At 38.5% G+C, this 15,539-nt stretch overlaps 1 protein-coding gene and 1 pseudogene across 1 annotated transcript in view; one reads left to right on the forward strand and one right to left on the reverse strand.

Annotated features, from left to right (window-relative positions):
* The first annotated feature begins 1,634 nt into the window (after positions 1–1,634).
* The window catches only part of IL22RA2 (interleukin 22 receptor subunit alpha 2), a 17,590-nt gene continuing 3,685 nt past the window's right edge, over positions 1,635–15,539 (forward strand). Inside the window, exons 1-3 of the mRNA XM_011356233.2 lie at positions 1,635–1,731; positions 4,713–4,848; positions 7,106–7,284. Of these exons, the coding sequence (XP_011354535.1) occupies positions 1,671–1,731; positions 4,713–4,848; positions 7,106–7,284 (376 nt within the window). The 5' untranslated portion in view covers positions 1,635–1,670. The remainder of the gene's footprint in view (positions 1,732–4,712; positions 4,849–7,105; positions 7,285–15,539) is intronic.
* On the reverse strand, positions 13,534–13,652 carry LOC111737219 (annotated as a pseudogene).

The following is a 15,539-nucleotide window of genomic DNA, read 5'->3' on the forward strand; positions in this document are numbered from 1 at the left end:
CTAGTGGAAACCCTAATTTCATTCTCTGCTGTTCTACTTATTAAGCCTTGACTTAAAATATTTTTTCTTTTTCTTCTTAACTGGAATTTGGAGCAATTTGATTGCTTCAAAACAAGAGCTATCGGTATTGAAGATATTAAACATCAATAGTTAAAACCCAGATTATCATCTCCCCTTTAAAAAACAAGATTAATGCAAAGCCCAGAGTTCAGTGGGTAAGAAGAGCCAGGAAGTGAAGGACGATGCTGAGAAAGCAGGAAGACAAGGAGCGACAAGATGGTGCAAAGAGAACCTAAGATACACTGCAAGTTTCTTCTTTGAAAACCTAAGTTAGTTTATAAGCAATGGAAACTTCACTTGGAAGAGATAAGGAGCCTGGATTCAGAAGTATGGTACAGCGTGGAGGTACCAGAAAACCTGGTGTTATTTTTATAAGCCCCTCCATTCTGTCCTGGCAGTATGTCATCTTGCCCTTTGAGAAGTAGGTTTTGAGAAGGCGGGGGCAGTGTCTGTCTTATTTGCTGCTGTGTATCCTTGTTGCAGAGAACAATGCCTAGTACACGACAGTGCAGCAAATGTTGAATGTGAATGAATGAATAAATGAATGAATGAGTACTGCTCAGCAGCCATCACTATTCCTTACTAACGAGGCTATTCTACCAAGAACCTGAGAGAGACTACACAAGAAGCAAAAGAAGCCAGAATATATTTCCTCTTTTGACCTAAAGAGCCTCCCTTTTTAAAAAAAAAAAAATCTTTATGACTTTCTTGTATTTTAATGTACCATTTTAGTGCCTTAAAAAACATGTGGTAATTTTTTTTTTTTTTTGGTGAGAAAGATGCTATAATGAATCATGGGCAAAGAACAGATGACCTAATTTGATCAGATTTCCAAGAAGATATGCAAAAAATATAATGTAGCTCAAAATGATATCTTTACATTCATCCTTTTAAGGACTCATTTACACACTCCAAATCCTTATCAGATTGCTGGGAACTGAAGGTGGGAATGTAAAAGGAAGAGGCATTAGCAGAGTGAGGCTCAGGGCCCCCGTGACAAACGAGTGTGGCAGGGAGCAGTGTGGAGATCCAGAGGGTGTGGAGGGTATGAGGTGTACCAGGGAGGTTAGTCAGGAGTTTCCAAGAAGGGAAGAAAAGAAAAAATTAATCAGAGACCCCACCTGCTTTGAACCACTGCCAGGAGCCCTGATAATTACCACTGCTAAACATATATCACTCAGTACCACCCAATAAACCAAATTCTGGTCACTGGCAGGCTTTTTGGCTCCAAGGGCCAGATTACTTTAAGATCTCACGAGTTGCTCCATTCACTCACCTGTGAGCACCTTGCACAATTCCTGCCCTACCCTGCCCTCCAGTCCGCCAGCCCTCAGCATTTTTGCCTTTTCGTAGCTAAGGATGCCCCAGTCCCAACAAAATCAAGCTTCCACATCAAAGTAACTTATAGCAAATGGTTTTCAAAGCAATTCTACTTTCATAATCTCCCTAAAATAATAAAATGTATTAGCAAATGAAATCATATTTCCTTCAAGGAACTGTTATAAAACTCAAGAGGATGCTCAGCGTGAGGATTCTAGCTTCCTTTTCTGTCCAGAGAAGCGTTCTCATTGAGGGGAACATTGGTTGCCTGACCAGTCACACTTGCAACCATGATGCCTAAACATTGCTTTCTAGGCTTCCTCGTCAGTTTCTTCCTGACTGGTGTAGCAGGTAAGTGCTTCATTTCTTTTTAATTGCTTATATTTTTGTCATCTGAGTGTGCTCAAGGGACTGTTAGAAATGGCACTGGCACTTTTCTGGGCTTTGTAAAAATTTCAGCTTTCTTCTGTCATGAAATGGTCAGAACAGATATGCAGTGAGTTTCTATCTGCAGTGTGAATAACTCCACGTGGACACACTGAGCAGCTACTAGAGAGGAGGCGCTCTAGTGGATGCAAAAAACTTTATATAGGACAAGTGTATATCCATCTCTCTGTCTCCTTAGCACTTCTTTTGTCTGCAGGAGGCTGATAGCGCAGTGGGTACAAGCAGTCTCCTAAGCCAGACCGAGTCTGGATCTCAGTTCTCCCATTTACTTTTTAGGAAAACTTGGGTTATTGACTTAATTGTACCTCAATTTCCTCATCCATAGAATGAGAATTGTACATATTGTGAGTATTAAATGAATTAACATATGCCGAGTGGTTCGAGTGAGTACCTGGCACAGAACTGAGACTGTAAAAAGCATGTGAGAAATTTCTCTGGGTATTCATAGACAGCTCTTCAAGAGCAGAGAGCATCTTATCACTCCAGCATAACTTTGAGCAAGGTTATTAGAACCCCCAGTTAACAGATGGGTATCTCTCAGTGTAAGTGGCTCAAGTAACTTTCCCAAGATTGTATTGTTGCCCAGTGACTGATAACATAAAAACAATTCAAGTCTCCATCTCCTAGAAATGTGTGGATTTGTAAAGACTATGCTTTAGGTCCTTGGTATTACCAAGGACTCAATTAGCAAAATATGGCAGGAATTCACATGCTACCAAAATGATCCTGGCTCTGTACCTTACCAGGCCTATAAACTTAGGCAAGACATGCAACTTATTTAAGTCTCAGCTTCTCTATTGTAAACTATAATAATAAAAATACCTGCCTTATTGGGTGGTCGCAGGAATGAAATAAGATGTAAAGTGTCGAGCACTGTGCCTGACAGATGTTTAATGTTCAGTGAATGCCTGTGGGAGAAGGAGAAAAGGAAGGATATCTCCAGCCTCCAGTTGTTCTGTTTCCTCCATTAGTTCCACTCTTCCAAGGCTTCGCTCTTAGTTTTCTGCGGTAGGTGACAGTCAGGGTCTGGAATAAGAGTACCCAGGTACAAAATCAGCTTCATCATTTGCTGCTGTGCAAGTTCCTTCAGCTCTCTAGGGCTTAATTTTTTCGTCTGTAAGAGAAAGAACCCAATAATACCCTTTTCATAGAAGAGCTGGACACAGTAAATGAATGAACACAGGTAAAAGTCCCTCAGTGTCTGGGTCAGAGTGATTTGCTATTATCTGTGATGGCAGTAGCAGTGGTGGTATTATAAAAACAAGAGAAGAAATTCATAGGCAGATGAGATAAGGGTCATTGAGCCATCTCTCTTCACAGCAGCAAGTCAGCTCTAGGCAGGGAATTGCCTAGGAAATTGTGCTCGTTATCTCCTCAAAACCTCTGGAATTTTTATGTCCCAAAATTTTATGATTGATTAGATAGTGATTTTGGTGAGCAAAATCAACAGTGGCAATAGACTTTTACAAGTTCATGCTACCATTTGATGCACTGAAGGAGGTCTAGCAAATAAAAACAAAAGCAAACAAAAAACAAACAACAATATTAACACTACTTGGCAAAAATAAACACCTAAGGAAACAGCCCAATTCATTAAAAAATAACAAATCTTGAATATTCAGAGCTGACATCAAGAGTCAAGGTTTATTAATACTTGCAACGCACCTAAACGAAGAGTAACTCAAATGGCAAGTTAGAGTCCCAGCTTGCATAGCCTCTTCAGCAAAGAGCAATACATTTGTAGAGACATGACAGGACAAATAAAAGCAATTTTATTCTTCCAAGGGTGGCAAACTCTGGAAAAGTAAGTATGAGAAGAAATTAATAGAGCAAGTTTTGTTTGCAGATTTTTCTGGTGCCATCTCTGGGCTGATAAGACTCTGTTTTCAATAAAAGAGAAATTTATATCCTGCCTTTAGCCAGAAAAGGGAAGGGAGAGAGACAGAGCTTTTTCTGCATTTGCCGCTTAATTGTCTTCAACTCAAAATAATTTTTATGTCAAAGAGGCATATTTTGGAGTGATATATTCTTGTTTTCTTCAGACTCTAGAATAAAATTTTGTCAAAAGTCTCTTGCCTCCATGGGACTAAGCGCAGGTGACATTGGGCCACCTGTGTTACATGACCTGAGGAAAAAAGCAGAAGCCATGCCAGTGCAATATCATCCCTTTTCCTGCCGAGATTGCTATTGAGACCCTTCTCAGGAACAGCAGGCCCAATGCCAAGGTCTTGGGCAGTCTCCCTCGATAGCATGGACCAGTTTATCTGAGCAATTATGTTTGAGTACTGGGAGCCAGGATGCAGGCAGGTAAGTGCAGCCATTCAGGAGTGGAACAGCAAAGGTCGACCTACCTGGAATAAAGCCAGATCAGCTGGGAGAGGTGGAGGACACTGAGGCAGGACCCAGAGATTACTCAAGAAGCTGAGAAAGGAGGAATCGAATGTTGGGTGGAGGTCCTGGAGCCAAAATTGATCCCAGATAAAATTTTGCCTCAGAGTAGCAGAAACACACAGCTCCCAGGAAGGTGAGTCAGTGGCCTTGGTATGGGTCTTTCATCTCAGTCATTACTTTCCATCATCATCAGGGAAGGAAATGAGGACACTATTTTTTCAGTGCTATTTCTTTCTACTACAGTTTAGGAATGAGATGGAAGGAGATCTCTTACGTGTTTATAATCTGGAACACAATTGTTCTGAAACTTTAGCATGCATAAAAATCATTACATTGAAGATGCAAAATGTTCGTTTCTGGGCTCCGCCTCTACCATCTGTGTTTATAGCAATCATTTTAGGGAATTCTGGTGAAGGCGTTACATTGAAACCTATTGCTAATAACAATGGTGCACGTATCAATGTTTGGTGTTTTTCCTTTTCTTATTGTTTTAGAAACTCAGCGTGCCCATGAGTCTCTGAAGCCTCAGACAGCACATTTTCAATCACGAAATTTTTATAACATTTTGCACTGGCAGCCTGGGAGGGCTTGTGCCAACAACAGCAGCGTCTACTTTGTGCAGTATAAAGTGTAAGTAATTTAAGCTTCCTCTCGCCGGTAGGGACAGGAGTGTCTTATCTCTCCCAAAGGCTGTATGATGACACAAAACGCATGATGATGTGCAGTCTGTTGGGAACATATTGTCATCCCATGGAGACCCAGCACCAAGTCCTTAAAGGTTCAGCTTTTGGAATCACAACAAAGCCTGGCACATGGTGAGCTCTTAACACATATTTGCCAAGTGAATATTGGAAGCAAATTGCTTAGCACGTAATAGGTACTCAATTAAGTTGACGCTATTGATACTTGAACAAGTTGTGGGACACCTGAATGCCCACAGGCAGTCATTTTAGAAGTCATTTTTTAAGAGTAGGTTTACTATTTGAAAAATTCTTTTCAAAAATTAATGTCTCCTGTAAGTATGAACACAAATTGGAACGTGCTGCTGCGTGTTCCTCTCATGTCATCATCCAGCTAGCTCTGGTGGATTGTAGCCAAAACTCACATACAATCAACACCTTTCCTGGACTGAGGCCTGGAAACAGAAACTCCTGATTTGCAAATGGCAGGTTTTCCCACTTACACATTTCCTGGGGGTTTTTTGAGGCTCTTCCTATTCTCACATAGTTTGAAATGCTGGCTGAGCATAAGACAGGAGATATTACAGTTTACCTTTCATCGTTAGAAATTCAGAAAACTAGTTGCAGCCACGGACCAAAATAACCATTTTTATTCTGTAAATTCATCAATGTCACTCCAGCATGGGGCAGGTCCAAGGTCAGATTTTTTTCATGAATTAACCTCTCACTAACTTCAGAAGGAATATTTCTAGAAGTTTATTGGTCTTTAACTGATGCTGATTTTCTCAACACACTTTGTATAGCAATTGCAAAATTTACAAATCTTTAAAATAAAGATTTCTCCATTCCAAAAATATATTTGTGCATAGTTGCAGATGCTTCCAGCACATAGGAAGTAGGATTGGGGCTCTCTTTGTCCCCCACCCCACCCCATTAGGCAATGTAGGTAGGTCTAAAGTGGTCCAATTTGTGGTCCAACATAAAAAGTAGATACAAGTTGCTTTACCGTGATACTAACGAAGATTAAACTTTAGGGCAACATGGAAGTATTTTATATTTGTAATTCTTTTTCTTAAAGAGGGTTCCCAAATGTGTATAAAATTCAGAATACCTGGATCTATTCCTAGCTATGTGGTATTTTCAATAGCACAATGCAAATTTATATTTTTGAAATCTTTCATTTTCGTTCTAACCAGTTCACATGAGTCTAAAGTTAATGTCAGTTCCATTTGGGATAGGACAAAATATGAGGTGCCATATTATAGCTAAATTCAGCCAGCAAAGACAATGTCTCATCAATAAATAACAATTTAAAAAAGAAACATTAAGTTGTGCTTCACATATGTTGTTTATTCTACTTTAATGGTATCTTCTGGTATAATGAAACTGCTGTCATATAGTTTACAAAGTACAGACACCAATAATAGTCCTCATTACGTGGCTAGAAAGTCATAGATTTCAAGTCCTTCATCAAATATTTTGGAAGCCTTTCTCCCCAGCCTCTAATTCCTGCTCTGTCCCCATCATCATCTTATTGCATTTTCTCTGATCTGCGACTGGTAAGAAAAGGAGCATTAATCTTCCATTGTGCTGTTACACCATCCCATAGTCTTAAGATGAATCAACCTATCAGCCTCTGTCTTACTACCTTTTGTTTTTTTATGGGTTTCTCTCCCTCTCTTCCAGCTCCTTATTATAGCACTCCTTATATTGGCCTCTCTACAACCCCCGCTTAATTTTCAATAAAGAAATTAACCATACGTGTTGGGCAAGCATCACTTGAGATGAAAAGTGGTAGCCACTTCTCAGAATCAGCCACATTACTCAACGGCAAACTGATGAGAAGTGAAGAAAACCACAAAGAGTTGAAACCTCAGAAGCATTAAGGATGTAGGGAACTAGTATTCAAAAATGGAAGTTGGTCCATACACCAGAAGAAAAATTTCACCAAGTATTTAAAAAACCCCAGACTCCTATGCTAGTGATACAGAAGGTATCAGGCTTGAGTTTATCATTCAGCAAGGCAGCATTTTGGATAACAGGAAGCAGTCTTTTTAAAGATACTTAAGAGTAGCCATAAGCTTTCACAGTGGTACTAATATTGGAGGACAATATTCAACCAGTCTAAAACATTAGTAGACTGAAAAAACTGCAGACTCCTTCAATGGAAGAAAGAAACTCAGGTATTTGTCTATTCCCTTCTATAGGTATGGACAGAAACAATGGATAAATAAAGAGGACTGTTGGGGTATTCAAGAATTCTTTTGCGACCTTACCAATGAAACCTCAGAAGCACAGGAGGCTTATTACGGAAGGGTGAGGACAGCTTCAGCTGGTATCCACTCAGGCTGGACCATGACGCAGCGTTTCTCTCCCTGGTGGGAAAGTGAGTTCCATGGAGTTTCTTTGCATTTGCTTTTCTTGGTTTTGAATAGCCCTCATAGAGTGTGGCTAGTTATCAAGCCCTGTGCTTTGCTGAAGTCTACGCCATCATCTCACTTAAACTAATTCTCAGAACAACCCTAGAAGATGGTTTTTACTATCCTTATTTTACAGCCCAGGAAATCAAGGCACAGAGGCTTCAGCAGTTGCCCAGGTCTCACACCCTTTAACCCTCATTGAGTTTCAAATTCTGCTGCATCTGACTGTAGAGCTGAAACTCTATCCTGCTGCTGAATTGTTACATTAAAGGGGAAAATTTTTAAAAAATTAGTTTTAGATAGCAAGAAAGGAGTCGTACTGCCATAGACCCCTCTTAAGCATAGAGATTAAGCTCTTGAAAATACTCATTAGAAAAATTTTCTGTTGAGGAAATTAATACTTTTTATTACCTCCCCTGGGGGAGACCAAAAGTTTACTCTCTATCAATTTCTTCATGATGTTTATTCTTTTTCTAATTTAGTCATAATCCAAGAATAATAATATTATAATCTAAGATGTAAACTATAAAATAAACCATTACCAACAGACTTTAAATAAAATAGTAGACAAAAGACAAAGAGAAAAAAGGGTGTTTAATGTCTATGTACAAAGATAAGTGTGACAAAACAAGAAAGAAAATATGGATATTTCTTACAATCCTAATAATTGCAACAGTCAAGAAGCTGTAGTTAATATTTATAACTTCTTCTATCATTGTTAACTCTACATTCACTTGTTTTTCAGCCAGCACCTCAGCTCTTCATTCTTGAGGAGTTTGAGTCCTTTTGATCTTCCCCATATAAACTTGACGTAATCTTATATTAATTTTTATTATCAAATGTAGAGTTCTAAGAAGCACCTCAGAGGAAACCAAGCATATGTCCACCTGGCCTTATTGTATATATAACAATTTTATGTCCCCTTGATAATCAGAATCAATCATCCTAGACAATACAAGGACTTCATTTTCTCCTCATTGGTTAAATGGCACCAAGAGCTTCAAACAGGAGGCAGCCTCAACTTCCAATTCTTTGAAACCGTTGTTGTTATAAGCCAGTAGAATTAAGGATCACATGTATGGGAAACAAACCATTTCATTAGTTGTTCACTATGTGTAACAGTGAGAATTCCCCCACCTACTCCTACTTTTTGTGTCCAAGATCAATGAATTCTGTCCATCAAAGAAATAGAACTGTGCATTGGTCACAAGATTAGAGCATATATTAATACCTGACAAGGTGTCGTCTCTCAAAATGAGCTTGTAATCATCCACTTCACCTTCCTATAAAGCCCGGGGTTTCTGAGTGATGGGATATATGGTAAGGCTTCACTTCTTCCACATTAACAGTTCTTCTGTCATAAACAATGTATCATGGGGTATTATACTCCTGAATAAGGCATCTACTATATCCATGTTAGAGGGTAGTCAGGAGGATCGCTGATTAAATCATAAAGCAGAGAAGACAGATCTATAATTGAAAAGTATCCATTCCAGCATCATTTGTCCTCTCCCTGTTGAAAGGGATCAAAAAATTTACTACATAAAATGAACTATACTAGAAGTTCAGCATTGGTTCTTCTTACTGGGATTTTGGACACACTCAGCAGTGTCAGTCCAGCCTTAGTATGAGGAAGTTCATATAGTTGAGTCTACATATAGCCTCCATCCCTTTCGCCCAACCATTTTGTTCATAACTAATCAAGCGAGTATGGGACACTGGGGAAATAAGTTTTCACTGTCTCCACCTAGATTTTTTAAACAGCTTTACTGAGATATAATTCACACCCCTTATAGTTACCCATGTAATGTGTACGACTCAATGTTTTTTAGTATATTCACACATATGCATAGCCATTACCCACCATCAATTTTCGAACATTTTCATCACCTCAAAAAGAAACTCCATACCGTATGGCTATCACTCTCCTATTCTGTCACTTCTCCAGCCCTTCAGTCCTAGGCAACCACTAATCTACCTTCCGTATCTATAAAATTCCCTGTTCTTGATATTTTATATAAATGAAATCGTATAATATGTGGTCTTTTGTGACTGGCCTCTTTCACTTAGCATGGTGTTTTCAAGGTTCATCCATGTTGTAGCACGTATGAGTACTTCCTTTCTTTTTGTGGCTGAATAATATTCCATTATATAAATATATCACATTTTATCCATTTCTCAGTTGATAGACATTTGAGTTGTTTTTACCTTTTGTCTACTATGAATAGTGCTCCTATAAACATTTGTGTACACGTTTTTGTGTAGACATATGTTTTTATTTCTCTTGGGTATATACCTCAGGAGTGGAATTGCTGGGTCACATGATAACTCTATGTTTAATCAGCTGATGAACTGCCAGACTGTTTTCCAAAGCAGCTGCACCCATCAGCAGTGTGTGGGGGTTCCCATCAGCAGTGTGTGGGGGTTCTCATTCTCCACATCCTTGGCAGTACTTACCTGACTTTTTAATTATACCTGTCATTTTGGGTTCATTTATGTATATGGTATGAGGTAAGTGTCCAATTCTTTGGTATTTGGTTATCTAGTTGTCCCAGCATCTTTTGTTGACAAGATTATTCTTTCCCCATTGAAAGATCTTGGAACCCTTGTTGAAAATCTGGTGGCCATAGACCTTTGGGTTTATTTCTGGACTCTCAATTGGATTCCACTTATAGATATATGTATTCTTGTGTCACTATCACACCATCATGTAATATCGCTTTGTAGTAAGTTTTGAAATTGGGAAGTGTGAGTCTTCCCACTTTGTTCTTTTTCAAGATTTTTTGGTTATTCTGAATCTCTTGTAATTCCATAGATTTTTGAGAACTCCCTTTTTATAGGCACCTTTTTGTTTGTGTTAACATGGATGCAGAAGTATTTGCTTAGGAGACCATACATATATATCTTCTCCAGACCTCCTTCGATAACCTGAGTAGTATAAAATGCTACAGCAGTCCACTTCTGGCTGGTGCCATCATGTCATGTAGAATCTTCCAGGAACAGGCTCCTTTTTATCCTCTGTTAAGTTAGCTGGTCATAGGAACTCCTCAAGAAGCTGTAAATATAGAGGAGGAAGAAACGATAAGATAGTAGGTGTAGATGCACTGGGAGCCACCTGCTTTTGCAAATTAATTTGATGTCAAGACCAGCTAGAGGCTAGACTCATATAATCCTTTTTTACTCAATGTTGACAAGTTTCTGTGCATTTTATGACTTGCTGTAACAGAACTTGATGTATCACCCAGTTCATGATAAGAAGCTCAGGTCACATCGTTCCTTGATATCCAAAGGTCAGGTGTTCATTTTCTATCAGGGCCCAGTTACAAGGAAGTCTGGAGCCTTTCTTTTCTTTTTCTTTTTCTTTTTCTTTTTTTTTTAAAGAAAATTAGTCATTTGCTAAATAGGATATAACTTTTTTCCAAAAATTCAGGGGCCTGGAATTGTCATAGTTTCTATATAGCATCCTGATCTGACACAGTTGTTTTGAAAATTGTTGGATCTTCTTAATCATAAAGGACAAGTGGCAGGGCTGCCTGTTTGCAACATGGACTAGCTGAGAAGTTTGCCTCTTAGTCTGGGTCCCTCTCAAAGCTCAAAATCTTATGTGATACTTTGCACATGGGTAGCACTACTAAATGTGATATGTGTTCCTTCCAAAATTCAAAGAGGCCTAACAAGCCCAGTGAATGTTCCTTAGTAATAGCGGATGCAAAATAAAGCAACTTATCTTTAACTTGAGAGGAAACATCTCAACTAACCCCAGAGAAAATTTAACACCAACATTCTGCTTCCATGTATCTTACTAAAGCATCTATAGTGACTAGTACTTTAGATACACCAAATTCAATGAGTATTGTGTTATCGATTTAGTGGTCCTGTGAAAGGATCAAAGATTCTGCAGGCAATATATGACAGAGAGTCAGGATGCCAATGGAAACCAAGTGAAATAAAACTGTTCTGATGCTTTCTAATTATTGGACAATGTTATTCTCTAAATTATATCTAAGGCTGTGTTGATTGGACTCTAGAACACAGACACTATAATGAATAGTATTTATACCATGGTCACCACCTGAGTTGTTTAGTTACTCATTTTATTATTCAAGACCCATCTTTTCCAGGGGGAGGGTATAAATCAAATAAATGAGTTAAATGGGGAAGTGATATATCTTACTACTTCTGCATCATTCAAGGAGATTCGATACACTAATCTCTGTAGTTTCCCCCAGGGATACAGTAGTACTCTTGATTTTCTATTTTGTCCGAAGAAGAAATTCCAGTGGCTTCAACTTGGCCTTTCGTCCCATAATAACTTTCACGCCACAGCTCAGAGAACCAAAATGGAAATGGATTCTGACAGTTGTGTATATATCATTGAATTTGCTTTTATTACCTAACACTTATAAGAACCCACAACACATTCTGAGTCCCCACAGATTATCATCAACTCAGAATCAGGATTCATTATTGGCCAAAGGGTCTGTATTTACCTTTCTCCAGCTTGTAATTACCCTATGGGGAAAGATAAAAAAAATATTTTCTTAAAATTTATAGCATTACTTCACTTGCCTTCAAAATCTCACCCTAATGATCTAACTGATGCAATGTCCAATTAGATCCAAACAAATTGGATCATGTCCAAAATGCTAGATGCAATGGAATTGAGAAAAAAATCTTTTTTAATTTTCTAACTCTTCAACAAGCAGGAGGGTGGAATGAGAATTGGGCAAACCAATCCATGGTATCCAGCCCATTGTTTCTTGGAATAACTTGAAATTCAAGCTCAATCCACTTCACCAACAATTCTCCAGGTGAGAAAAAGGAGATTGAATAACTAAGCTGGTACACAACAATGAGGAGAATTTTCAAAGTAATATAATTATTATATTCAAGCCAAAAAAGGGATCGAGTTTAAATTTATTCATCAAACAAAGCCTTCCTGATCATGGTTCATTAGGACAGTTGGTAAGATTAGCCAAAGACATTGACCGAGATGAAGTGAGGCTTTGTCTCAATTTAAATTGAAATAGTATTGAGTTAAGAATAGTTTGTGTTATTTCTATATGACCATCTCATTAAGAAAAACAACAATCACTGAAAAAGCCTTATGCCAGGACCTTTTAGGTAAAAGAGCGAGAAACACAGTGTATAAAACAGTAAAATTGGAGCTACTCTAATGGAAGCAATAGTGAGGAGCCCTGCCCTCGCCCTCCAGCTTTGCCCTCTCCTGCCATAGATCCTGAGCCTTTCTAAAGAACATGTTTTGGGACAGCATGTTCTTAAAGTTTGTGATATGGGCCTAATGAGCCAGCTGAATACATTGACTCACCTACGAACTATTTCTGAGCAGCAGGGGTTATTTCAGGTAAAAAGATTCTGGTTCCTCGTGTCTATCTAGAGACAAAGCAAGATCTTTTTTAAAAGCTTAAGTCGAAAGCAGCATTTGAGGTTCAATAAGATTTCGACAATAGCTAACCCCACAATTTCCTGGGCTAAAAATAGTTGTAGTGTTTTGGAGTAGGCCTGATTTTCTAATGGAGGGGACTAAGATCAGATTAAATCACTGCTTTGTCTCTTTATTTATTCAGTAATTATTTGTAAGGCACTTACTATGTTCCAGGTATTATACAAAGCCCTAGGGAACAAATAGCAAGCACAGCGGACACAGATAAGTCTCTTTCCTCATAGAGCTTTCTGTTTAATGAGGAAGCCAGCATTAAATAAAAACAATCACGCAAACAAACATAAAATAATACCAATGACAGGTAGTACAAAAGACATGCACAGTGCTATTAGAGCCTAGTCAAACAAGGACCTGATCAGGGACTTCTGGAAAAGCATTTCTGGGAAAATGATGCTTGAGCTGATACATAAAAATGAATAGAGCTTAACTAGGTAAAGATGGTACAGTAGAGCATTTCAGGCAAAGGGAAGAACATTGGTGAAGCCCCTCCAGCAGAAGGAAGCATGGCAAATACCAGAAACTGAAAGACTACTGGTATAGTGAAGAAGAGCAGGCAGGAAAAAATCTGAAATGGGTTGGGAATGGAGAGATTGGTCATGAATGGGAATTTTCCATTATGGAGTTATGACCTCCTCAAAGAAAGTATAATTTTACATTTTTAAAAAAATTTTTTTAGGCGAGGCAAGCCTTAGTTGACCTCACAGACTGCAAGGACCTTGTCAGCTTACAATTCCTTATTTTTTATTTTTTATGCCTATAGCACTTGGTCTTCCTAGGTGATCTCCCATCCAAGTACTAACCAGGCCCAACCCTGCTTCGATTCCGAGATCAGACGGGATTGGGCTTGTTCAGGGTGGCATGGCCATAGATGAAAATGTAATTTTAATCAGGGGCCACATGATCAGTTTTGTGTATTGAAAAGACACTTTGGCTATCTATATTTGGGAGTACAGAACAGAAAAAGAACAGATTGGACATAGGTAAGTAAAATAGTAGATTCCTGTAATAATCTACAGGAGACAGGAGTTGGCTTGAATTAGGATAATGAAAGGGGGTATAGAAATTTTATTATTGGAGGGCACTGGGTAGGAAAAACTGGCAAGGCTTGGTAATGGGTTGAATATAATGATAAGGGAGAAGGATATGCCAAGGATAACCTCTGGCTTGCATAGCTAGATGAATTACTGAAATGTTTTTGATGGGATTTGAAGGAAAAAGACCAGAGAAATGGGGTGCAGGGTAATTGAGATCACAAGTTCAATTTTGAATATGTTGAGTTTAAGATGTTTTTCAGACACCCAAGAGAAATATTTATCCAGATCCAGGACAAGAATGTTAGAATTGTGTTCATTATCTGAGAGAGAATGAATTATACATCATACTAGTTTACAAAACTGAGCAGTGACTCATTCTTCTCATTTTGCAGTGGTAGATAACTGGTCAATTTTCACTAGAATTTTGAGGATGGACAACAGGAACAGGATTACATATCAAACACTCTGCAGGATTAAAGTGTAAATAAAGGGGAATTCCTTTTCATTTAAACAATTAGGCAAAAATTCCAACATAATTGAAAAATAAATTAACAACTTCTGGTTCCAGATTAAATAGCCAGGGGAAGGATGGGGTGGGGTCGGAGCTCCTTTTCTAAAATGCTTAGAAATTCTGGATAAAATAGAACACATTCTCTTAACACTACAGAGGAGCATAAAAGAAAATAAAGGAAATCTCCAGGGGCCAAAACAAAGTAGCTGGGGAAACCAGAGGATAAGCAAAGTTCCACGGCCTGAGGATGTTTGCCCAACTTGGTAACCAGACTCCGGCTGGGGCAGAGGACAGGGTCCTAAGCCAGCACAAGTTGGGGAGTTACAACTAGTACCCCATAAAATCTTGGCCCTCAAAGATTTGAAGAGCAGACTGAGGAAAGAGCAGACTCAATTGAAGAGCAGACTCAGGAAAGCCTTCCCATGAAAGAGAAGAAACAAAAAAGGGCTTATGTTTCTTTCAGTCTTGACTCTGTTAGGAATCAATTATTTCCTAAATTCATAAAGGCCTGAGATTCAAATACATACAACTTTCATGTTTTTAGAAAATACCACCTTGAGGTTGTACCAAGCTGATTGTGCCACAGGACACCTTGCAAATGCAAAGGGAAATACTTAACCCAGCATTCAGAAGCAACACAACACATAAATGGTCATTTGATCTATGTCTAGCATAGTAACTATAGTCTTTTAAATATATGAGACTGGATCAATTGGGAAACAATAAATCTTGGGCCCCTATATCACCCATTTACAAAACCAAGTCCGGATGGATAAAAACAATAAAACTTGGCAACTACAGCCAAGGATCAAATTTGACCTACATCTATTTTATAAATAAAATTTTATTGGAGCATAGTCACGCCCATTCCTTTACATTTTGTCTATGATGGCTTTCGCATGCACTACAATGGCAAAGTCTTAGCGTAGTTACAACAGAGAAATATACGGTCCACAAAGCCTAAAATATTTATCTGCCCTTTACAGAAAATGTTTGCAGACTACTATTCTATAATGTAACATGGGAAAATATTTGCATGGCTTTGGAGTAGGTAGACCCCGAAAGTACTAATGATGAAGGAAATAACTGATAAACTGGACTACACTAAAATTAAGAACTTCTATTTATCAAAATATACCATCAAAATAATGAAAATGCAAGCCACAGAGAGAAGATATTTTCAATGCATGTATTTGACAAAGGACTATGTCT

The sequence above is a fragment of the Pteropus vampyrus genome, unplaced genomic scaffold (assembly GCF_000151845.1).
Source record: "Pteropus vampyrus isolate Shadow unplaced genomic scaffold, Pvam_2.0 Scaffold24, whole genome shotgun sequence".
Classification (NCBI taxonomy): Eukaryota; Metazoa; Chordata; class Mammalia; order Chiroptera; family Pteropodidae; genus Pteropus; species Pteropus vampyrus.